The following is a 24,751-nucleotide window of genomic DNA, read 5'->3' as shown; positions in this document are numbered from 1 at the left end:
CAAAGAGTAGCTTAATATATAAGATAAGATGTAAGATGTCTCATAATAATGTTTTAAAAACGAATTTCTGTTTAAGAACTGAAGTGCAGAGATTGTTTTGCAGCTGTGCAGTCCTGTTTTTTTAATTCAGATCTATTTGGAAGTTGATGGTTAAAAAATGGTGTCCATGAATCGCTATACAATTCCTCCATGACTGCTGGTTAGAATCCAGGGTAAAATTGGGTAAAATTTTGTCTTAAGTTAAATCAATCAATCAATTAATCAAAACTTTATTTGTATAGCACATTTCATACCCAGAGGCAACACAATGTGCTTTACAGAGAACAAGGGATTTGGGCATACGTCCCACCCCTACATATTTCAGAGAGAAGCAATAAAATATCACCCGGGGGCCAAAAAGTGAGCTGTAAAAATTCTTCCCTGACCCCTCTCAACAAGGCGATCGAGCAAGCTCCAGGAGTATGTTTGTCTACCGGCTAAGAACATTTATAAAGCAATATATGACATTAAATTACATTTTCAGAGTAAGAGAGGCTAAAAACATAATAGGAGAGACATGGCAAACACTGGTGTATGTCTGTGTGTGCGTGAATGTGCCAGGGCCCAGATAGAGGCAGGGTTTGGGGTAGGGAGGGGGTAGGAAAAGGATACGGACCCAGGTTAGGGTGAGGGGAATGGGATCTGAGCCCAGGACTGGTGTATGTCTGTGTGTGTGCGAGTGTGCCTGGGTCCAGGTAGAGGCAGGGATCGGGGGTAGGGTGGGGGTAGGAAAAGGATACGGACCCGGGTTAGGGTGAGGATAAGGGGGACTGGGCCTAGGTCCAGGCCTAAAGCCGGAAATGGACTGGTGTATGTCTGTGTGTATGTGTGTGTGTGTTAACTAAATGCTAAAACATCCACAGCAGACACAGGGGTATCTATCGGACTCATGGTGGTCTGCTGGTGACAGTGGGGCATCCACTGGACCTGGTTAGAAGATAGGAGGGAGAGAGAGAGGCACTAGGGAGAGGGGAGGCAGAAAAGGGTTAGTAGCACACAGATCCATAAAAGCAACACAGATATTAAAACAGGCAACCTGGAGCAAGCTCCTGGAATATATTTGTCTAACGGCTAAGAACATTTATAGAGCAATAAATTACATTAAATTACATTTCAAAGCAAAAAAGGCTAAGAGCATCATGGGAGAGGTATGGCAAACACTAGTGTATGTCTGTGTGTGCGTGAGTGTGCCTGGGCCCAGATAGAGGCAGGGGTTGGGGTAGGAAAAGGATACGGACCTGGGTATCCTTTAAGGTATCATAGGATAGGTTTCAACAATTGAATTTTAAAAATGTCTTAGAGTACTTTTGCCGAAAATACCACTCAGAATAATTGCTTTAGGATGGGAGGGATGACTTTATGGGACTATACCCCAAACCTCCACATGTTCATCCTTTCACTCCAACCTTTACCCCTTGCCTTATAGATCAGATCCTGTCCAAACCCCAATCCATATTCTAACCCCAACCCACACTAGGGACTGGAAGAAAGACACCAAAACCCACCCGCCAATCTACTGCACAAGTAGAGTAGTGGTGAGAGCATTGGACTCCCACCCAGGAGACCGGGGTTCCTGGTGGGGATGACTTTATGTTATCATCAGTGTAACTGCTTTAGCCAGTGACCGCTACCATTAATGTTATGGAAGCTGCTGCTAGTTGTTGTGAGCCCATGAGCTCACTGGCTATCCCGCTCTTATTGTGCTGGATTAGCATTGGAAGCATTGGAACTGATGTGTCCAGGTGACAAGACCTATCTTTATTTATCAAACATTACCGTCCTACCAGTCCCGCACAGAAACAAGCCAGCCAACACACATAAGCCAAGCTGGACCTGGCCTGGTTTTGGTATGAAAGATTCTATACAAATAAACTTTTGTTATTATTTGATTCGGAGCAAAAATAATTTGGAGAAACTGAAAAAAGACAAGCTTTGATTATATTAAGACTTGGTACATCATTTGTTTAAGATTGAACGAACTACTCATCCCATAAACCATTGCAAATGATACTTTTGCAACTACTTCCAACCTAAAGGTATCATTAGCAATGGTTTATGGGTTCATGTGTTTATGGGGTCATAAACCATTGCAAATGATACTTTTCCAATGATACTTTTCCAACCTAAACATATCATTAGCAATGGTTTATGAGCCTGACCCGAGTATCACATTTGTTTGGGGCCTCAGCCAATCAAATCAATCTATTGCTGGGGTGGGGGGGGGGGGGGGCTCCCTGAAATTTGTGATTTAGATTGGTTTAATGATCACTGGCACACACTGTATCAAATGTGAACGTTAACACTTTTTAGAGAGTTAAAAAAGGTTTAGGGAGGCCGGAGCTCCTAGGCATTTGCATATTCCGCCTATAGAAGATGCTGGCCCTGCCAGTTACAGATGTGTGAATTCCATCCATCCATCTTCATCCGCTTATCCGGGGTCAGGTCACGGAGGCAGCAGTTCCAGCAGGGGGCCCCAGACATCCCTTTCCCTGGCAGCATCAACCAGCTCTGCCTGGGGAATCTTTAGTCGCTCCCAGGCCAGTGCGGAGATGTAATCCTGCCACCTAGTCCTGGGTCTACCCCGTGGCCTCCTCCCAGCCGGACACGCCTGGAACACCTCCCTAGGGAGGCGCCCAGGAGGCATCTTCACTAGATGCCCGAACCACCTCAACTGGCTCCTTTCGATGCAAAGGAGCAGCGGCTCTACTCCGAGTCTCTCCCGGATGACTGAACTTCTCACCCGATCTCTCAGGGAGACACCAGCCACCCTCCGGAGAAAACTCATTTTGGCCGCTTGTATCCATGATCTTGTTCTTTCAGTCATGAACCATCATTCATGACCATAGGTGAGGGTAGGGATAAAGACAGACCGGTAGATCGAGAGCTTTGCCTTTTGGCTCAGCTCCCTTTTCGTCACAACAGTGCGGTAAAATGACTGCAGAACCGCACCAGCTGCTCCGATTCTCCGGCCAAACTCCCTCTCCATGGTTCCCTCACTTGTGAACAAGACCACCAGATACTTGAACTCCTTCACTTGGGGTAAGGACTCATTTTCTACTCGGAGCGGACAGACCACCGGTTTCCTGCTGAGAACCATGGCCTCAGACTTAGAAGTGCTGATTCTCATCCCAGCCGCTTCACACTCAGTTGCGAACCTATCCAGAGAGTGCTGGAGGTCGCAGGCAGATGATGCCATCAGGACCACATCATCTGCAAATAGCAGCGACGCGATCCCCAGCTCACCAAACTGCAAACCCACCTCCGCACGACTACGCCTCGATATCCTGTCCATGAAAATCACAAACAGGATTGGTGACAAAGCGCAGCCCTGGCGGAGGCCAACCCCCACCGGAAAAGAAGACGACTTACTGCATAGGACACGTACACAGCTCTCGCTCTGGGTGTACAGGGATTGGATGGCCCTAAGTAGGGATCCCCTCACCCCATACTCCCGCATAACCCTCCACAAGACCTCTCGAGGGACCCGGCCGTAAGCCTTCTCCAAGTCCACAAAACACATGTAGACAGGTTGGGCAAACTCCCAAGCCCCCTCCAAGATCCTTGCGAGAGTGAACAGCTGGTCGGTGGTTCCACGACCAGGACGAAATCCGCATTGTTCCTCTTCGATCTGAGGTTCGACTATAGGCCGGACCCTCCTTTTCAGCACCTTGGAGTACACTTTCACTGGGAGGCTGAGTAATGTGATGCCTCTATAATTGGCACACACCCTCTGGTCCCCTTTTTTGAATATTGGGATCACCACCCCAGTCTACCACTCCTTTGGCACTGACCCAGACTTCCACGCAATGTTAAAGAGGCGTGTTAACCAAGACAGCCCCTCAACACCCAGCGCCTTCAGCATTTCTGGACGGATCTGATCAGTCCCTGGGGCTTTGCCACTGTGGAGTTGTTTGACTACCTCAGTGACCTCCTCCAGGGAAATTGACGACCCCCCATCATCTTCTGGCTCTGCCTCGATCGTAGAGGGTGGATTAGTCGGGTTCAGGAGTTCCTCAAAGTGCTCCTCCCAACGCTCAACAACCTCCTCAGTTGAGGTCAGCAGTGTCCCTTCCTTGCTGTATACAGCTTGGATGGTCCCCTGCTTTCCCTTCCTGAGGTGTCTGATGGTATTCCAGAAACACTTTGGTGCAGACCGAAAGTCCTTCTCCATGGTTTCTCTGAACTCCTCCCACACCCGCTGCTTTGCCTTGGTCACGGCTGAAGCGACAGCCCTCCGGGCCAGTTGATACCCTGCAACTGCTTCTGGAGTCCCCCAGGCTAACATAACCTGGAAGGCCTCCTTCTTCAGTCGGACGGCTTCCCTGACCACTGCTGTCCACCAGGGTGTCCTAGGGTTACCGCCCCTTGAGGTACCTATGGCCCACAGGCCGCAGCTCCCAGCCACAGCTTCAGCAATGGAGGCTTTGAACACTGACCACTCATGCTTGATGTCCCCAACCTCCACAGGGATGCCAGAGAAGCTCCGCCGGAGGTGGCAATTGAAATCTCTCCGGACAGGCTCTTCGTCCAGATGTTCCCAGTTCACCCTCACTACACGCTTGGGTTTTCCAGGTCTGTCCAGAGGTTTCCCCCGCCATCGAAACCAGCTCACCACCAGATGGTGATCAGTGGACAGCTCTGCCCCTCTCCTTACCCGAGTGTCCAAAACACATGGCCTCAGATCAGATTATACAATAACAAAATCTATCATCGACCTTCGGCCTAAGGTGTTCTGATGCCAGGTGTACTTGTGGGCATCCTTGTGTTCGAACATGGTGTTTGTTATGGACAAACCGTGACTAGCACAGAAATCCAACAACAAAACACCACTCAGGTTCAGATCATGGTGGCCATGCCTCCCAATCACGCCCCTCCAAGTTTCCCAATCATTGCCCACATGTGCATTGAAGTCCCCCAATAGGACAGTGGAGTCCCCTGCAGGAGCCCCAAATAAGATTCCACTTAGGGTCTGCAGGAAGGCTGAGTACTCTGAACTGCTGTTTGGTGCATAAGCACAAACCACAGTCAGAGTCCCCCCTCACAGTCCTAAGGCAGACCCTCTCGTCCACTGGGGTGAACTCCAGCACAGAGGCGCTCAGCTGGGGGCTAGCTAGTATAGCCACACCTGCCTTACGCCTCATACCGTGAGCAACTCCGGAGAAGAACAGGGTCCAACCTCTATCCAGGAGTTTGGTTCCGGCGCTGGTGCTGTGCGTGGAGTTTAGCCCTACCAGGTGTAATTGGTATCACTCCACCTCCCTCACAAGCTCCGGCTCCTTCCCCACCAAAGAGGTCACATTCCATGTCCCCAGAGCCAGCCTCTGCCGCTCGGGTCCGGTCCGTCGGTGCCCTCAGCCTTCACTGCCACCTAGTTGGCAGCGCACCCGACCCTGACAGTTCCTCCCGCGGGTGATGGGTCCACGGGATGGAGGATGAGATGGTGTCTCCACGTCGCTTTTTCGGGCTGGGCCCGGCCGGGCTCCATGGTAAGCCCGGCCACCAGGCGCTCGCAGGCAGGCCCTCCGTCTGGGCCTGGCTCCAGACGAGGGCCCCGGACTTCCTCCGGGCCGGGTCTCTCTTCCTCTGATGTTGTTTTCCATCAGGGGTTTTTGCCTGTAACCCCAGGTAGGGGTCTAGGGGGTACTACCACTTGCCCAAGGTCGACCCCCATTCTAGTTTGCACTGAAACTAGCCACTGCCCTGGATGTGTGAATTGTCACCACAAAATATATTTAATGAGTTAAGCCGTTATGTTTTACACAGTGTATAAAACATGTATATGTTATGGGTGTCATTTTCAGTCATTTACAATACAGTTAACATATCTTTTGGCAAATAATAGCATTGATAATGTGACGGGGGTGGGGGGGGGGTTGGAAGTCATGTCTAATTATGGACATTATGATATATCATTACTAGTCTCACACAATCAGACCTATCTTCACACTTTCTTTACGCTGTGCCAGCACTGGAGAAAGGTCTGGCTAGACTCATTACCATTTGGGGAAAAAATGCTGTATTTCTTTTAACTGATGAAAATGGCTATTTTCAGAGAAATGTTGTGGTTTAACCTGATCCTGTTAGCTGTTTCTAATGATGATGTTGACCCGAGTGTGGCTGTCGGCCGCAGTTTCTGTAAGAAACTGGATCTCCCTTCCATAGACTTATGAGATAAGGGTGACATTCCATGGTTGGTACATTCTGTGGACAACAGCAATTGTTGTGGTTAGAGATAGAGACCTGGGCGCCGAACCATCGGCCGGTTATCTCGACAAGGCCATAAGCCACGGGAGAGACCAGACCAGTCTGATCGGGGAAGGGGGGGTGGAATGCCCCCAAACCATAAGAACCTTTCTCGAGCTCAGATGCTTTGATTTTGGAGCAGACAGCCATACAGACAGGCCAGCTGAACATTAGACTATATGCCATCGTCTTTTGTATGCTATAAACCTCCTGTAATAAACAGCTTTTGATTGTCGCTGAAATCCTGTGTTGGAGAGATTCATTTGGAATACACCTGGAAAAGGGACACTGGACTGTGTGGTATTGTGAGACATTGGGTGCCGTCTTTTATTGAAATCAAAACACAACGCAGAGCTGAACAAGGACAATAATAAAAGACAACGAAAGTCAACAAAACCAATCACAATGGTCGGCAGAGCGGTTGCTACAGTAGATTGATGTTTCATGACACTACAAGGCACCAAAACCTACAACCATTGAGTCAGACTACATCATTACTGGTAGCTGAAATGTTTTTTCAGTTTTACTCCTCCAATGACCTTCACCACCTAGACCATGACCGTATGTGAAATGTTTACCCAATTAATTTACTCAGAAATTGCCTGCTGCGGGTATTTTGGTCTAACTCAGCTGAACCCTGGTCTTGGCAAGTCTCCAGGCTATTTGTGTGATGTCAAGGGAATGACAGTAGAGCAGTTGAAATAAGAGGTAGGCCTACACAAGGAGCACACGGCTACTCCGCTGGGCTGGGGGAGCGACCGCCTCAGAGAACTCTGCTGCACAGCTGGAAGCTTGAAACAGACGGGGATCACAATTCTTTAATCATAAGTCAAAAGATGTTTATAACTAGCTTTAAAATGGCCAAATGTCATGTTTGTTGCTATTTGTATCATGTTGTTATTTGTATTAGAATAATTTCATAGTATTCTATTGCCTTTTTATATATAGCCTACTGTATACAACAACTAACTGTATGTGTAGTCCTCCAGTAGATGTGCTCAATAATTTTAAATAGAAATATGACATTTGGCATTCTTGTTCACACTGAAGAAAACTTTCCATAGGATAATTTGAAGTGGGCCTTGTGGGAGCCAGTAGCACCCCCCGTTTAGTTGGGTATAATGTGTTTCAATACAGAAGATGTGAGAATTTGGATGGATACTAGCCAATTGGTGTTTAACTGTGTCTCCATCCAATAGAAGCCCACATGGCCAACAGTTCTGGGTCTCCGAGTCTGCTGCAGCTGCAACTGCAGACCGCGTCTCTGGCCATCACAGATGTGCGCATCTTTAAGATATTCATTGTGGTGGGGACTCACTTGCTCTTCATCTACATTAACCTGGTCATGCTGTTCACGGTGTGGAGCAAGCCCTCTTTACGCCATACTGCCCGCTACGTTCTGTTTGCCCACATGCTATTCAATGACATCCTTCACCTGACCGTCACCTTGCTGCTCTACATACTGGCGACCTTCTATGTGATACTGGTGCGCGCTGCCTGTGCCCTTCTGGTCCTGCTTTCTGCCTGCACCTTCACCAACGCGCCCCTCAACCTGGCCGTCATGTCTCTGGAAAGGTACACGGCTGTCTGCTTCCCTCTGAGACACAGCGAGCTGGCCACGCCCCAGAGGACCCGGCTGGCGGTGGGGCTCGTGTGGGGGCTGGGCTGCATCGACATTGTAATTGATGTGTGTGCTCTCTTCCTCACAGAGCCGTCCTTCTTCTTGTCACCTACACTGTGTACGATCGAGCATCTGCAGAGAGCGAGATGGCAGCGAGAGAAAGGCTTGGCCCTGAACGTGCTGCTCCTCGTGACGGTGGCCACGGTGCTCGTCTTCACCTACGTGGCCATCATGTTGGCGGCTCGCTCCGCGTCCTCTGACCCGGGCTCAGCGCGGCGGGCCCTGCGCACGGTGCTGCTGCATGCCCTCCAGCTGGGCCTGTCCCAAATGTCCTTCTTGTATATGCTGGTGGAGAGCTTGCTAGCACAGCTGCCCCTGGCCGTATATCTAGAGATGCGCTTCGTCAACTTCCTGGTGGTGCTTCTCCTTCCGCGCTGCCTGAGCTCTCTCATCTATGGTCTTAGGGACGAGACCATCAGGCCTCTCGTCAGACAGCGCCTCATCTTAATCTGTAATGTCAGGGGATTTCCACCTCCCTGGACCCAAAGAAAAGGCTAAAGTTACACAGTAGGATGCACAAAAGTCCCTCAGTTGTTTGAAACAACACAACTGTATGGATTACGTTTTTTAGTGATACACCTCTTTACTGCCCTCCACAATCAAACAGCATATTCAGTACTAATGCTCACAGGTGATTGTGTAACATTGATACTTTGATAATTGAGAGTAAGGGTGCGAGTAACCGGATTTATGTAAACAGAGTGCTTTATTTGTATATTTTCAGCTCTTCCCTCATTTCCTCAAGGCTGAAGGGAAATGATAAGCCAACACAATTTGATAATTTAGCAGATGCTTTTATCCCAGGTGTCTATAGCAGATGAGCTCATTGTCCCAACACCGTTCATCATCAGTGTGATGGGACATGACAGACTGTGTTGCATCAGGCCCTGGTTTCTGTTCTGGTGCCATGAGAGGATAGAGATGTTACAGCGTGCAGATTAGGATCATCCCCTCTGACCCTCTCCCCTGCCTCTCATTAACAACAAATATGATGTTCCAATAAAAGTGGTGTATGACAAAGTTTGCTTGCCTACCGTGTGTGTTGCTCAGGGACCAGAGTTTGGTTAAAAGGTCAAATGCACAGAGGCGCATAGGGGACATGATGACCAACAGAAGCCTAATTTAACAATTATTTGTTAATAATTTATGTACCTGCCAATATGGAGATAATTCTCTAGGCCTAGACTCCAACAACTATCAACAGCTCACAATGCATCATGCTTAATGTGATAGAGGAGATAATGAGTCATCACAAGTTCTCCTCATTCATTTGTTTTAATCATCATTCTTAAAATCCAAAGATGTGAAACATACTGTAGCACAACATGACGCAATCACGCAAAGTAGAACATGAAACAGACAAGGTGTCACAGGAAATGAAAAGAAAGCTTTGCAGAGAAAAGGATAGATGAAACCAAGTTCCAGCATAAAAAAAGGAAATAAGTCAAAAGGCAAAGCCATATGTGACACAAGCTCTTCATGTACAATCATAATAATAGTATTATAAAAACTAATTTCTGTTTAAGAACTGAAGTGCAGAGGATGTTTTGTAGCTGTGCAGTCCTGTTTATTTCATTCAGATCTATTTGGAAGTTGATGGTTAGAAAATGGTGTCCATGAATCTCCACACTATTCCTCCATGACTGCTGGTTAGAGTCCAGGTTAAAACTGGGACCTGTCTGAAGTTACGCAAAAACAAAGTGACACATGAACAAACATCACCAACATTAAAAACACTTCACATACTTTTGCTGTTTCATCTATAATCTAATTTTCCTTCTGCAAAGTAGCATCCTTTGAATCTTATATCCAAATCTTATCAAAAGTACTTCAAAACAATCCACTGAGAAACACAAAACTGCTGTTACGTGCTTTTAGCATGAAATTCAATTGAAAGCTTAATTGGGACTTTCAGAGTCCCAATTAAGGACTACATGCAGCCTAGCAGTTGCTGGCATTGTCAATGTAAACACAACCTATGACTGGGTTGGACTGCAATCTCCTTTTGGTTTCACAGTATGGAAATCCCTAAAACTTACCACAGGAATCCTTCCTGGAATTCAGTGAATTTGTGACGGACCATGAATGTGGCCAGAGCTTCTGCTACCTGAATGCAAGAGGCAAAACATTAATAATCATTCATAACAAATGCCAAGGCAGAGGAATGTATGTATACAATACAATACACAAATCCAGTCATTCTAGTACTCCAGCTCATCAAAAACCAAGACAATAAATAGGTGCACTGCAATTCCTACTACCAAGTGCAAGATGTCTAGTTCTTCAACCACCACTCACTTTTTCCGGGACGTCCTCATGGACAGCATGGCCACACTGGGGGAGGACCTGCATCTGGAACTTCCCTGCACAGGAATAGGATAGGACTTAGGAAATCACTGTGTAAAACAGTTACCTAGCCTTAGATTCAAATGTACAACAGACAAAAGGGACCTGCAAGGTGTTATTAATCATCAGTCCTTTCTCACCTTGCATCTGTCCGATTGTGAGGTCTTTATCAAGCCTGTCCACACCTGTGGTGAAGAGGAAAACGTCAATGGGAGAATATAATAATGACGATACAATTTCCCCTATAATCCCATATCTCTCTCTCTCTCTATCTCTCTCTCTCTATATATATAGAGAGAGAGATCTATCTCTCTCTATCTCTCTCTCTATACTGTATATATATATAGAGAGAGAGAGCGAGAGAGAGAGAGAGAGGGAGAGATAGAAAGAGATACAGAGATAGATAGATAGATAGATAGATAGATAGATAGATAGATAGATAGATAGATAGATAGATAGATAGATAGATAGATAGATAGATAGATAGATAGATAGATAGATAGATAGATAGATATAGATAGATAGATAGACATCTATCTGCGCAGGAGGTAGAGTAGCTGTCTGGGTTCTCGGTTCGATTCGAGTGTGTCGAAGTGTCCTTGAGCAATCCAAAAATTGCTCCCATTAAGCAGATTAGCACCTTGCATGGCAGCTGCTGCCATTGGTGTGTGAATGTGTGTATGAATGGGTGAATGAGGGAGGCAATTATAAAGTGCTTTGGATAAAAGCACTATGTAAGTGCACTCCATTTACCATCCATCCAGCCATCTAATATAGGCACGCAGTAGTGGATAACTAGGTCTAACTCAGAAATCCAAATGTATTATTCGCAATTACATTGTTCTCCACAACCAAACGGTGGGGATGCTGAGGGTTTCACCTGCAAGGAGCAGTAGTTTTGGCACAGGACATGTGAGGAAGAGGGCCGACAGTCCCCTGAACCAGCCATCCCAGTGCTTCTCTGTCTTTGACAGATCCACCCGCCAGGTAAAGAGGCTCTCCTTCTTAACCTGGATAGGAGAGAATGGCATCCTTTAATATACTCATATGAAGGGTATCACGCACGCACACACACACACACACACAATATCAATGCACCTGGTGCCTTAAATGAGAGTGAAAGGTCAACTTTAAATGGGCAGTCACAGCCTGGCGTCACCATCCTGATCACCTGAGCACACAATCTGCTCTACACGGATCAGTCTACACTTCTCCCCATCAACATCGATTTCCAGAAATTACAAAATAAACAGGCCAATCGAGGACTGTGTTCTGACTGCCGTTCTGCCCCCACAGTAGACCGTAGCCCCCCAGTAGACCGTACCCCCCCAGTAGACCGTAGCCCCCCAGTAGACCGTACCCCCCCAGTAGACCGTACCCCGCCAGTAGACCGTACCCCCCCAGTAGACCGTACCCCCCCAGTAGACCGTAGCTCCCCAGTAGACCGTAGCCCCCCAGTAGACCGTACCCCCACAGTAGACCGTAGCCCCCCAGTAGACCGTACCCCCACAGTAGACCGTAGACCCCCAGTAGACCGTACCCCCACAGTAGACCGTACCCCCACAGTAGACCGTAGCCCCCCAGTAGACCGTAGCCCCCCAGTAGACCGTACCCCCCCAGTAGACCGTACCCCCACAGTAGACCGTAGCCCCCCAGTAGACCGTACCCCCCCAGTAGACCGTACCCCCCCAGTAGACCGTAGCCCCCCAGTAGACCGTACCCCCCCAGTAGACCGTACCCCCCCAGTAGACCGTAGCCCCCCAGTAGACCGTACCCCCCCAGTAGACCGTAGCCCCCACAGTAGACCGTACCCCCCCAGTAGACCGTACCCCCCCAGTAGACCGTAGCCCCCCAGTAGACCGTAGCCCCCCAGGAGACCGTACCCCCCCAGTAGACCGCAGCCCCCCATTAGACCGTACCCCCCAGTAGACCGTACCCCCCCAGTAGACCGTAGCCCCCCAGTAGACCGTACCCCCCCAGTAGACCGCAGCCCCCCAGTAGACCGTAGCCCCCCAGTAGACCGTACCCCGCCAGTAGACCGTACCCCCCCAGTAGACTGTAGCCCCCCAGTAGACCCCCAGTAGACCGTAGCCCCCCAGTAGACCGTAGCCCCCCAGTAGACCGTACCCCCACAGTAGACCGTACCCCCCCAGTAGACCGTAGCCCCCCAGTAGACCGTACCCCCACAGTAGACCGTACCCCCCCAGTAGACCGTAGCCCCCCAGTAGACCGTACCCCCACAGTAGACCGTACCCCCCCAGTAGACTGTAGCCCCCCAGTAGACTGTAGCCCCCCAGTAGACCGTAGCCCCCCAGTAGACCGCACCCCCCCCGTAGACCGTAGCCCCCCAGTAGACCGTAGCCCTCCAGTAGACCGTACCCCCCAGTAGACCGTAGCCCCCCAGTAGACCGTACCCCCCAGTAGACCGTACCCCCCAGTAGACCGTACCCCCCCAGTAGACCGTAGCCCCCCAGTAGACCGTAGCCCCCCAGTAGACCATAGCCCCCCAGTAGACCATAGCCCTGATTGCTTCTCGTATTTCAGGCCGCTGGCAAAACAGTCTCCCGAAACAAGTGATAGGTTAGCGTTAGTGGAATAAACATGAGTGTAGTTATTACAGAAATAGACTCATTAACAACAATTAAGCAAGAACAAGAGTATACACTAGTGGAGTTTCTCAGAGTAAAAGACGATTTTGCCGTTCTTCTGACTGGATTTGGCAAAAGTTTTGTTACGCATCAAGGCAAGTAACATTCGCCTACTCCCACCCACTCAAATGATTCTAGGCCGCTAGAGGTCCAGAATGTATCGCAAAAGGGAATCTTCTGCGAGGACGTCTTCCAGTCACACTTACTGGACTGGTTTACCCTGTTAAGTTTTTTAGCAATTTCCGCACTTCCGTCTTCTGTGTAGGGAAACAGCTACACTGACGGTGATTTTACACACATAATTTAAGCATTTAATCCGTCCATGCTCATTGTTTTCTTTACATATGAAGGGCTTTTTAAGAACGTTCAAAAATTGTTTGCATTAAACACAAACAGACATGGCAGCGAGAGCATTTGTAGCCTCCTTACAGCCGCTCCTGTGAAGTTAAAATAGTTTGCAAAGTTTGCGAAGGAAAGTTAAAGAGGACTCACGTTCTAAGTGAAATCTGACACCGCAGCTCTGGAGCCTGACTGACTCACACACACTGCCTGCGCGTGTGGAGGGAGTGACAGGGAGCAGAGCAGTCGTAGCATCAGTCAAGTACTGATAACACGCTTGGGATTTTATAAATTTGTTTTTGTATTTGATGAACGTGGGCGCTGATACACGAACATGAACTAAATTGGTTTTAAAAAGGCAACACGACGGTAGGGACGGTGGGCAAGTAATGCAACGGTGTATGACCGGTGTGTGACCGGTGTGTGACCGGTGTGTGACCGGTGTGTGACCGGTGTGTGACCTGTGTATGACCGGTGTGTGACCGGTGTGTGACCGGTGTGTGACCGGTGTGTGACCGGTGTATGACCGGTGTGTGACCGGTGTGTGACCGGTGTGTGACCGGTGTATGACCGGTATATGGCAGAACACAGAGTAACACTGGTAACACCGATAACCCTAACAGACACCTGAAGAAAGCTGCAGAGATCATAAGAACAAAATGTTTCTTCAAACAACAACAGTGTTAAAGATATATCCCTGGCATGACCTCTTGGTCATCTTCCTTCTTCCTTTTATGGTTGGATTCTCCTTCCTCCTCCTCCTCCTCTTCCTCAATAATGCCTTCTACAATGTTCTTGGAGACACCGGGACTGCTGAGGGGTTCATCACATCTGTACAGACCAGGACAGAGAAGTTACTGGTTCACCTTACAAGTTCCATGGGTAAAATAAAGTTCCCCAAAAGGTCCACATGTCCCAGAAGAAAACATACTTTTTCACCTGGCCTCCCATGGATACCCGGGCCGACTCGACGTTTCGGATCTGTCCACTCTTCACGCTGAGGGGGGAGGGACAGAAAGGTTTACATGTCAATGAGATATATGTACTTGAACACTTCTGACTGACAAACATGATCACTCGGGTTCAGGGTTTTACCTCCACTCAATGGCATTTTCCACAGACTTAAAGGTCTTGGGTCGACTCCTGAGGAAATTCTGCATACTGTTCAAGGCATCCATGGCTGTGCCTGAAAAAGCACCCACAAATAAATAATGATTATTTGCACTCTTGTATATTTGGGCTTCTGTATATTTTGTATATATTGTAAATGTCTATGTAGCCTGAATGTGTTATTGTGTTACTTTGTTGTCCTTTGATGCTGTAACAGTTCAATTTCCCCGCAGGGATCATCAATAAAGTTAGCCTGGCTTCGCGAGACCCAATTTGCAAAAAAAGCAAATGGTAGTGGAAATGCTCTGTTCATTTTCGATTCAGAAGGGGCGTTATCAACGGTCGCAGACCAAAATGTCTCTGGACACAATTGGATAGACCTATAATTAATCAAAGCAACGAAAGGTGGGTAAGTCATCGTAACAAGTGGGTACAGTCATCATATTAAACCGGCCCCATATTCGCCTTATTCACCTCAGCTGCCATATTGGTCAGTCCGACGTAATTGGGGGTTTAAGTGCCTGTTAACTTCAATGTTAAGAGTTCACTGTAAAAACACCACTTCAAGAACCAAAATAGTATTATTTTGGTTCTTGAAGTGGTGTTTTTACAGTGAACTTTTAACATTGAAGTGAACGGGTACTTCCGCATTCGCACCCCCAATTACGTCAGACTGACCTGAGGTGAATAAGGCGAATTAGATAAACAGTTGTGATTGGCCCGGTCCAGAACAGACCGGGTGGAAATCTGTCCGAATGGGAGCATTACCAGACTTATCTGTAGAGAAAAACTGAACATGAGCTTGTGTGATCATGATGGCGATGCCAGGCTTGAATAAAGTACCAGCTACTACTGTACAAATTTACCAGGACTTTGCATCTACCATAAAATACACCTACTAGTAAATACAAAACATAATATGGCCTTACCTTATATAAATAAACTGAATTAAAAGAACGAATGCAGGGCAAAAATGCCCCATGCCTAAAGAACTCAAGTCTAAAATGACCCACCTTCCACAACATCAATGACACACAGGCCAAGTAACGAAGGCAAGTGATTGGCCGCTGCAGTGTGAACTCCTATTGCTCCACCCATGCTGTGTCCAATCATCATAATGGGAGGTGGGTTCTCTCCATAGAGTGCTTCCACTACTTTGCCAATGTCTCTAGCAGAGAGAAAAAAGGCCAAATCAGCATCAAATTGCAGAACAATCTCTCTTACCTGCAAAAGACTCCCCTGCCATTGTCTACAATACAGAAATCCAGAACCCCCCCCCTCTATTCCCTCTCCTTGTCTTGCGCTGCAGGGCATCCTCAATCACCTTTCCATCTGACTAACTTTCTGCATGATAAAGAGACAGGAGGGTCATTGATCCTGACCATTGACCACATACATTAGTGAACATTTAAGTGTACTTCTGATACAAGTGGAAGCACGCATTGTTTTGTGCTTGGCTGACATCTCAGAGTGGATGGCGGCACACCACCTCAAGCTCAACCTGGACAAGACTGAGCTGCTGTTCCTCTCAGGGAAGGGCTGCCCGCACCGTGACCTGACCATCACCATTGAAGACAGTGGCGATGCCAACTTGGACCACGAGGAATCTGGGTGTGAATCCTTGACGACCAAATGTCGTTGTTGGCACATATAAGTCACACGCTCTTGCAGATCCATGCTCTACAACATCAGCTCTACAACATCAGGATTCGCCCTTTCCACACTGACGAAATGGCGTGGGTGCTCATCCAGGCCCTTGTCATCTCCCGCCTGGCCTACTGCAACTCCCTCCTTGCTGGGCTTGTCCAGAAAGCTACACCTCGCCTAGTGTTCAACCACCCCAAGTTCTCCCACACAACTTCCCTTCTCCGTTCTCTACACTGGCTCCCTGTAGCAGATCGCATCCAGTTTAAAACTCTGGCGCTAACCTACAGGGCAATGGAAGGATCAGCTCCCTCCTATCTCCAGGCCATGGTCAAGCCCTACACCCCCTCCTGACCACTACGCTCTGCTGATTGGTTGCCCCGTCACTCCGAGGCCCCCGTGGTCGATCGACCCGGTCATGGCTCTTTTCTGTCCTGGCAACACAGTGGTGGAACAAACTGCCTGCCGCTGGTTCAAGTACTACCCAGACCCTGTCAATGTATTTAGTTGCTCTTGCACTTTCAATTTTGCACCTGATTATGCTCTTAGTCACTTGGTTAGAAAGGAGATGCACTTGTGAGTTCTGGTGAGTATTGGTACACTGACTACCTACATTAAATGCAATTATTGTAAGCTGCTTTAGATAAAAGTGTCTGCTAAATGACCGTGATATAACTCCCTAACTCTTTACATGTTTATTTTAGTCATTCAGCCAAGGTTTTTTTCCAAAGTACATATGTGTAAAACTTACTTGGCCATAGTTTCTGCTGAGAGGTCATCAGGATTCTTTACTCTGGTGTCGCCTGTGGTTACAGATAAAACAATGATGTATTGTGTTGCTTCCAACAGCTTGACCGAGTTAACCTGATAGAGACATTCAGGGGATAGTTAGCTACTCACCATGGCCCCTAAGGTCCATTGCTACCACCCTGCAATGAATCCTGCTGGAAATCACTGCCTGGAAACAGAAAAGATAACACACACACGCAAACACGCAAGCACACACACACACACACACACACACACACACTTTAAAAGAATAGCTTGTTTTTCTGATGGCTGCATTCAACTCAATTACAAGACTCTATTGTGACTAAAGCAGTGTGGATATTCTGGTTGTCCTGTCACCCAGCCTACAGAGGCAATGCAGGGGGCTCACAGTGAACACTGCCCAGGAGAGGGCAGAGTGGCCTCCTCCATGGAGGAGGAGCAGCACGGGACCGTGGGAGCCACTGCAGTAGAGTCTGAATGTGTGCAGGGAGGTCAAGGAAGAGAGTACAGGACAGTGTTTCACCGAAGATCTGAGCTTGTAGAATGCTGAACTTGCTTTTTCATTACTAGTGGCTAGTGGATATACAGCACATTGTAGGTAGAACTCAGATTACAAATACACATACAAAACATCAGTTACAAGTACACATACAAAACATAAATGATTATGCACAATCAGGAAATGCTGTGGGAACAGTAGTCAAGGATATGTCTTTGCTGCTATCATTATCGACCTCCACATCCTCCATTGTTTCAAAGTAGTGACTCCAGGGCAGTGGGGAGAAGTCTCGCTTTCGGCCTGGTCTGTGTCAAGCAGGGAAAGGGGATGCTGTATGAATTACATAGTCCTCTAATGCCGTGTCATTTAGATACATTATTGGGAGTAAGCATTTGAAGCATGCAAAATAAATGCAGTAGTTACACACACACACACACACACACACACACACACAGAGCATAAAAGATTATCAGCACTAAACAGACAGGGAAGCAAACACCGAAAAAGCTAACCTTACATCTTGACATTCAGGGGGCGATGATGACTATTTGGGGGCGCTGTTGGGGATGCACGTTACGACAACTGTGGTGTAACCGAATGTGCAAAGTTTTCTGTTTTCGAACTACACTGGACACATTTCACCAGTTCTGCTTTATTCAGCCAGCTAACTTTACATTGACAATATTAAAGTAATGATGCATGCGTAAAGGTGGGTGTGATTTTGATTAGAAGCCAAATTAGTGAGATTTTGAGGTAAAGTTCAGTTTGACTACAATTCTCCTGTGAATGTAGCCGGCATTCTGACAACTTGTGACGCCTCCAGGCTGGTCTTGAACTATGGACCGTATGTGAAACAATGCAAATTGATTCCTTTTGTAGTACTAAGGTCCTACTTGCCGGACCAGTGGACGACAACTGGAGATGTCCAGTGACGTACGCTACTAAAGCCCTGTAGCTATCTGCGTAGTTAGGTGCGAAACAGGAGTAAAACGTGGACATTACATTCTGGAATGGACACAACAAGAATGATGGAGAATCAGATTTTGGGAGAGGGTTAGGGTGGGAGAGGGTTAGGGTTAGGGTGGGAGAGGGTTAGGGTTAGGGTGGGAGAGGGTTAGGGTTAGGGTGGGAGAGGGTTAGGGTTAGGGTGGGAGAGGGTTAGGGTTAGGGTGGGTGAGGGTTAGGGTGGGAGAGGGTTAGGGTTAGGGTGGGAGAGGGTTAGGGTTAGGGTGGGTGAGGGTTAGGGTTAGGGTGGGAGAGGGTTAGGGTGGGAGAGGGTTAGGGTTAGGGTGGGTGAGGGTTAGGGTTAGGGTGGGAGAGGGTTAGGGTTAGGGTGGGAGAGGGTTAGGGTTAGGGTGGGAGAGGGTTAGGGTGGGAGAGGGTTAGGGTGAGGGTGGGAGAGGGTTAGGGTGGGAGAGGGTTAGGGTGGGAGAGGGTTAGGGTTAGGGTGGGAGAGGGTTAGGGTTAGGGTGGGAGAGGGTTAGGGGTTTTGGACGCGGTCACTTGGCCATCTTTTCCTCTTTCGACCTGGGACGATCACAACTATTGAACCGTAACAGAAAGTATGGTCGCTTCTGGTTAACCTGATGTCCTGTATTACAAATACTATTATGAATCTGTTAATACCTGTGATGACCATTCCGTAGTAGCCTAATTATGTTGTGTTAAATTGATTGTCGAGAAAGTACAAGGCGTCGAAGTAGTTCTTCCCATGGGAAACTGTTCATTTCAACGTGCCAAGCACAATATTAGACTTAGACTTCAGTTGTTGCTAATCAAATTAAGGTGGGCGTAACCTCTTACCAAAGCAATGTATATCCGACTTTCCAGCCAGCAAGCAGAAAGCTAACGTTGCTAGTTAGCCTAGCTAAACTTGCTAGTCATCTAGCTAGCACTAGCTCATGTTCATATTTAGCACCGTTTTTACACATAGAAAGGGGCTTGAGAGAGTGGTAGTGAAAGTCAGATGGGGGCAAAGCTTTCTCTAAAGCTCTAGCACCAGATAGCTAACGTTACATAGCGCTATTAGTTTCAGCATCAGAACTAAACTCACCCCATTCTCATTTTGGATCCAGACTGCAAACCTCCTGCCATTGGAGGTCTTGAAGATAACAAATTCAAATGCAACTGTTTCTCCATGCCTTCGTATCAGTTATTCCTTCGAGTTGGCAGCATACGAATTTTGATTATCAGGCCTTAAATATTTAAATCAGCAATTTTCCTAAGATTGTTGCTCACACTAGTCTACATAAGCTGTCACTGACGTCGGCCGAGTCTCCTCCTACGGCAAAAATCGTTCACCGCATTGCATTGTGGGATATGTATGCAGACTAACAGGCCTCTCGTTCAAAACCAATACCACACGCTCTTACAAAAACATCAAGTCCCAAGACAACCACTCCTGTAAGTGAAAATGTAGAACCACGGTAAAAGATTACGTAATCTTCTTACTAGTACTAGTGTATGGTGTCTGATGGTGTATTGGGTGCAAAATTGATCAATACGTATTATCGGTAACATTGATGAAATGACTAACTTATATCATCATATATATGATCATCGGCAATACCCCCCACCACCACCATCATCATCATCATCATCATCATCATCATCATCATCATCATCATCATCATCATCATCATCATCATCATCAATCCTTATGAATATAACAATAATATTGGAATCAATAATCTTATATTGGAACAATACCTATAGCCTAGGCCTACATATATTTAAGGGTTACTGTAATCCAGAAATACAATTTTATAGAATGGCGTCTAACCTAGCTGAGTGAACTGGTAAAAGCTATTTTTCTGGTTTTGCTTCCAATTCTCACCTATCTATCTATCTATCTATCTATCTATCTATCTATCTATCTATCTTGTAAACATTAGCAAATGAGGAATAGTTGCAACTTTAGAAAACATCCCAATAAGGTCTATAAACTATTGACATGATCTTAACGAATATATTTACTAACCTTTAAAAATGACTTGTTACTCACTTCTAAACATTTATTAATTTGTGTTTAGATTGGTCACCCGATGGAAGATGGGGCCAAATGTAGGTGGATCAACTATTAATAAATACTTAACAAGTCATTAGTAAGTAGTTTAATAATCACTTGTTCATGATCTGTTAACGATTTATAAGCTTTAGTTTAACATCATTAGCCAACTATTAACAAACATTTAACAAGTCATTAATAACTCATTAACTAAGAGTTTTTGGATGAAGTATTAACTATTTATAAGGGAGAGTTGTAAATCATTAACCGACTAAAGCGTTTAACACATCATTAATAACTCATTAACTAACAGTTTGAGAATGATCTGTTAATTATTTATAAGGGATAGTTATTCTAAAAACTAGAATGGAGAAGTAAGACGCCTCCTTCCCTCCACTAGTCTGGGGGTCCACCTTGGGAAAGTGGTAGTACCCCCTAGCCCCCCTACCTGGGGTTACAGGTAAAAATCCCTGATGAAAGAACAACTAAAAGGAAGAGAGACCCGGCCCGGAGGAAGCCCGGGGCCCTCGTCTGGAGCCAGGCCTAGACGGAGGGCCTGCCTGCAGCCGCGCCCAGCCCGAACAAGCAACGTGGAAACACCATCTCATCCTCTATCGTCCTGTGGACCCACCACCCGCGGGAGGAATTGTCGGGGTCGGGTGCGCTGCCAACTAGGTGGCGGTGAAGGCGGGGGCCACCGACCGACCGGACCCGGGAGGCAAAGGCTGGCTCTGGGGACATGGAATGTGACCTTGCTGGTGGGGAAGGAGCCGGAGCTTGTGAGGGAGGTGGAGTGATACCAATTACATCTGGTGGGGCTAACCTCCACGCACAGCACTGGCGCCAGAACCAAACTCCTGGATAGGGGTTGGACCCTGTTCTTCTCCGGAGTTGCTCACCGTATGAGGCGTAAGGCAGGTGTGGCTATACTAGCTATCCCCCAGCTGAGCGCCTTTGTGCTGGAGTTCACCCCAGTGGACGAGAGGGTCGCCTCCCTGCGCCTTAGGACTGTGGGGGGGGGGGGGGGGGGGGGGGGACGACGACTCTGACTGTGGTTTGCACTTATGCACCAAACAGCAGTTCAGAGTACTCGGCCTTCCTGCAGACCCTAAGTGGAGTCTTATTTGGGGCTCCTGCAGTAGACTCCACTGTCCTATTGGGGGACTTCAATGCACACGTGGGCAATGATGGAGAAACTTGGAGGGATGTGATTGGGAGGCATGGCCACCACGATCTGAACCTGAGTGGTGTTTTGTTGTTGGACTTCTGTGCTAGTCACGGTTTGTCCATAACAAACACCATGTTCGAACACAAGGATGCCCACAAGTACACCTGGCATCAGAACACCTTAGGCCGAAGGTCGATGATCGATTTCGTTATCGTATCATCTGATCTGAGGCCATGTGTTTTGGACACTCGGGTAAAGAGAGGGGCAGAGCTGTCCACTGATCACCATCTGGTGGTGAGCTGGTTTCGATGGCGGGGGAAACCTCTGGACAGACCTGGAAAACCCAAGCGTGTAGTGAGGGTGAACTGGGAACGTCTGGAGGAAGAGCCTGTCCGGAGAGATTTCAATTGTCACCTCCGGCGGAGCTTCTCAGGCATCCCTGTGGAGGTTGGGGACATCGAGCATGAGTGGTCGGTGTTCAAAGCCTCCATTGCTGAAGCTGCGGCTGGGAGCTGTGGCCTGAGGGCCATAGGTACCTCAAGGGGCGGTAACCCTCGGACACCGTGGTGGACACCTGCGTCCAGAGGGGAGTAGGGGGAACTCTGAGAAGAGTGGATGGGAAGGATCGTCCAGTATTCGTCTGGCAAGGTTGATGGTATATTACCCCCTAATTTATTATTTATCTTACTGCAAAAGCAAATAAAAATCAAATTATTTGTACCAAATAATCATATTTTTGTGAATAATGTTCATATGTTTGTCACAAGAACCTACTTCAATTGAATATACACCTGCCTGTGATACTGTCTCCTCCATATCACAGCGCCATCTCCTGGCAATTCCCAATGCTGCAGTATGTAGTTAGCAGGAACACTTCCCCTATACAGTATACTTTTCCTGTTCTCCCTTTATTCTGCGAAAAATCTCAAATAGCAGCAGTTACACTAGTAGGTGTGATAACATTGCTGTTCTGTTTCCTTCCTTCCTTGTTTCATGAATATGTTCCTCTCAAGAACACAAACACACAATACTGTTGCAGCTCACCCCTGAGAAATCTATAATTGTAATACTTATTTATGGATGTAGTGAAGGACCATCAGCACCATACTTGAAATCTAAGGTAGGGATACTCTACTCCGAGGACAAGCATGTTTTTCGCGATCTAACATCATGTTTTGTAAGTAAGCCTTTTTGAGATACACCCCCTGGACATGATGTTAGTATGTCGCTTACCCCCAACCTAACTAGTGATGCTGAGTGCCAAGCACAGAGGTATCGGTTGCCATTTTTATAGTCTTTTGTATGACTCTGCCGGGGATCGAACTCACAACCTCCCAGTCTCAGGGCGGACACTCTAACTGCAAGGCCACTGAGCTGGTGATGTTTTAGATTGATTTTATTGGTCACTGAGACAGTACATTTAAAGCTGCAGTATTTACGATTTTAAACATTTCAATACTGCTACTGTATATTGCTATGTTGTGATAACAGTAATAAGATGTTATGCCCTATAACTTTCATAGTCATGTTGGGAAAAGCCTTCATTAGAGCACTCAGATACAGGCAAGACTGTGACTCCCAGAACCTGAAGACACAGGGAAGTTACAAAAGACCAGCATATTCTGTACCACAAATCAAGGTGACCCATGATTTAATGACAAGTGAGAGTCTTTGATTTGCTGGAAATGTATAGTTCTTGTTAAATCTTTATACCACAGATCAGCATATGTAGATCAATCACAATACATTAAGTCCTCATATTCAACTCATTAAGGAGGGCTGATATTGCTTGTGTGGGCAACACAGGAAACCCAGGAGACCCTGTGCAGTCTGGTCCTGTAACGATGACCCAATGAGGCCCTCACCATCCCCCACAGCCACACTGACACAAACCGTGACCTGGATCTCTATCGCTCCTAACACTGCATGTCCTTCTGCAAAGAATACCCAGATGTGCAGCTCAGGGGAGACCGCATGGGAGACAGGAGCTTACCCAGCTCGCCGGTGGAGGACGACACTTTCCAGGGACCGCCACATTAGTTTCTGGACCTGGAAGTTCTGCCACCGGGGTCGGTGAAGCCTGGGCTACAGATGGAGACCCAGCCTCTGCAGGATGAAGGTGACCTGGTTAACCTAGCATAACCCTGCCTATGTCTAACTACATGCTGAACGCTTACCTGGAGAGTAAGCTGCTGGAAGTGTACAGGCAGCACATGCAGGACAGCCTGGCCAGGTGCAGCTCTCCTCTGGTCCAGACCCCTCCACTGGGCCAGGTGGACCTAGCAGTGCAGCACCTCAGCCTGCAGCTCTGCCTGGACCACAGCCTGTGTCTGGATCTCAGCATCTGCTCAGTGGTCAGTTCACACTTCAGTTCCCCTGAGCTGAGGATCTCCCACCCTGATCAGAGGTCTTGATTGGGAGAATTGACGTATTTAGTTCCACTCCCTCCATCCTCCTCATGCTGTACATCAGGGTTTTGAATTTGTCTCATGTTCATCGATGATTTAATTTGACCAATATAATAAACAAATATATAGCACATGTGTCAACGCTGTACATTGTATTATGCCATTATATTCTACACTTCTTGGTAAGTTTCCAGAGCTTGGCTGCAATAGTGTACTATTGTAATAGTCATCTAGGAGTATGGGGAATTAACAGTAACACTTTATAATAATGATCAGTTATAAGGCATTTATAAAACATTTGTTAATAATGAACTAATCATTGACATATAATTTATAAACATGTGTAAATGATTCATAAATGATTTGTAAATATACTAGTTAAACATTCACAAATGATCTGTAGATGGTTTATAAAACATTTAATAATAATGAACCAATCATTAACAGATCATTTATAAATGTGTAAATGATTCATAAATGATTTGTAAATATACTAGTTGAAGATTCACAAATGACCTGTAGATGATTTATAACACATTATCAACATTACTTGTAAATTATGTGTTCAGCATTAATTAATGTTAGTTCATATGTAGTAAAACATTTGTAAATTATTTTAAGAATGCCTTATTTATTTGTTTTTCATGTTTATCAAATGATTTGTTAAACATTTACTAAAAGTCTACAAATCATTTGTAGACATTATTGCAGCCCCAAAGACCGTTATAAACTACTAGTTTATAATGAACTAATCATTAACAAATCATTTATACATGTTTATAAATGAGTCATATATTATTTATAAATACACTAGTTTAACATTCAAAAAGGATCTGATCACACACACA

At 46.8% G+C, this 24,751-nt stretch overlaps 2 protein-coding genes across 2 annotated transcripts; one reads left to right on the top strand and one right to left on the bottom strand.

The window, feature by feature from the left end:
• Window positions 1–7,489: 7,489 nt before the first annotated feature.
• LOC311318520 (odorant receptor 131-2-like) lies at window positions 7,490–8,461 on the top strand (the record flags this gene model as incomplete). Its single annotated transcript, XM_084449866.1, has 1 exon — window positions 7,490–8,461. The coding sequence occupies one exon, from the start codon at window positions 7,490–7,492 to the stop codon at window positions 8,459–8,461; it is 972 nt and encodes a 323-aa protein (XP_084305992.1).
• A 1,537-nt stretch (window positions 8,462–9,998) lies between these two features.
• On the bottom strand, window positions 9,999–19,568 carry ppme1 (protein phosphatase methylesterase 1; the record flags this gene model as incomplete). The annotated part of the gene is made up of 13 exons (XM_084449710.1): window positions 19,374–19,568; window positions 17,532–17,625; window positions 17,210–17,302; window positions 16,951–17,008; window positions 16,802–16,853; window positions 15,420–15,574; window positions 14,392–14,482; window positions 14,228–14,293; window positions 14,004–14,127; window positions 11,190–11,319; window positions 10,450–10,494; window positions 10,262–10,326; window positions 9,999–10,070 (listed from the first exon to the last, which is right to left on the bottom strand). Exons 1-13 carry the CDS (start codon window positions 19,457–19,459, stop codon window positions 9,999–10,001), a joined length of 1,131 nt encoding a protein of 376 aa, XP_084305836.1. The 5' UTR covers window positions 19,460–19,568.
• Window positions 19,569–24,751: the final 5,183 nt, after the last annotated feature.

The sequence above is a fragment of the Borostomias antarcticus genome (assembly GCF_949987555.1).
Source record: "Borostomias antarcticus genome assembly, chromosome: 15".
Lineage (NCBI taxonomy): Eukaryota > Metazoa > Chordata > Actinopteri > Stomiiformes > Stomiidae > Borostomias > Borostomias antarcticus.
The sequence above is the reverse complement of the archived record's forward strand: the minus strand, read 5'-3'. Positions and strand labels throughout refer to the sequence as shown.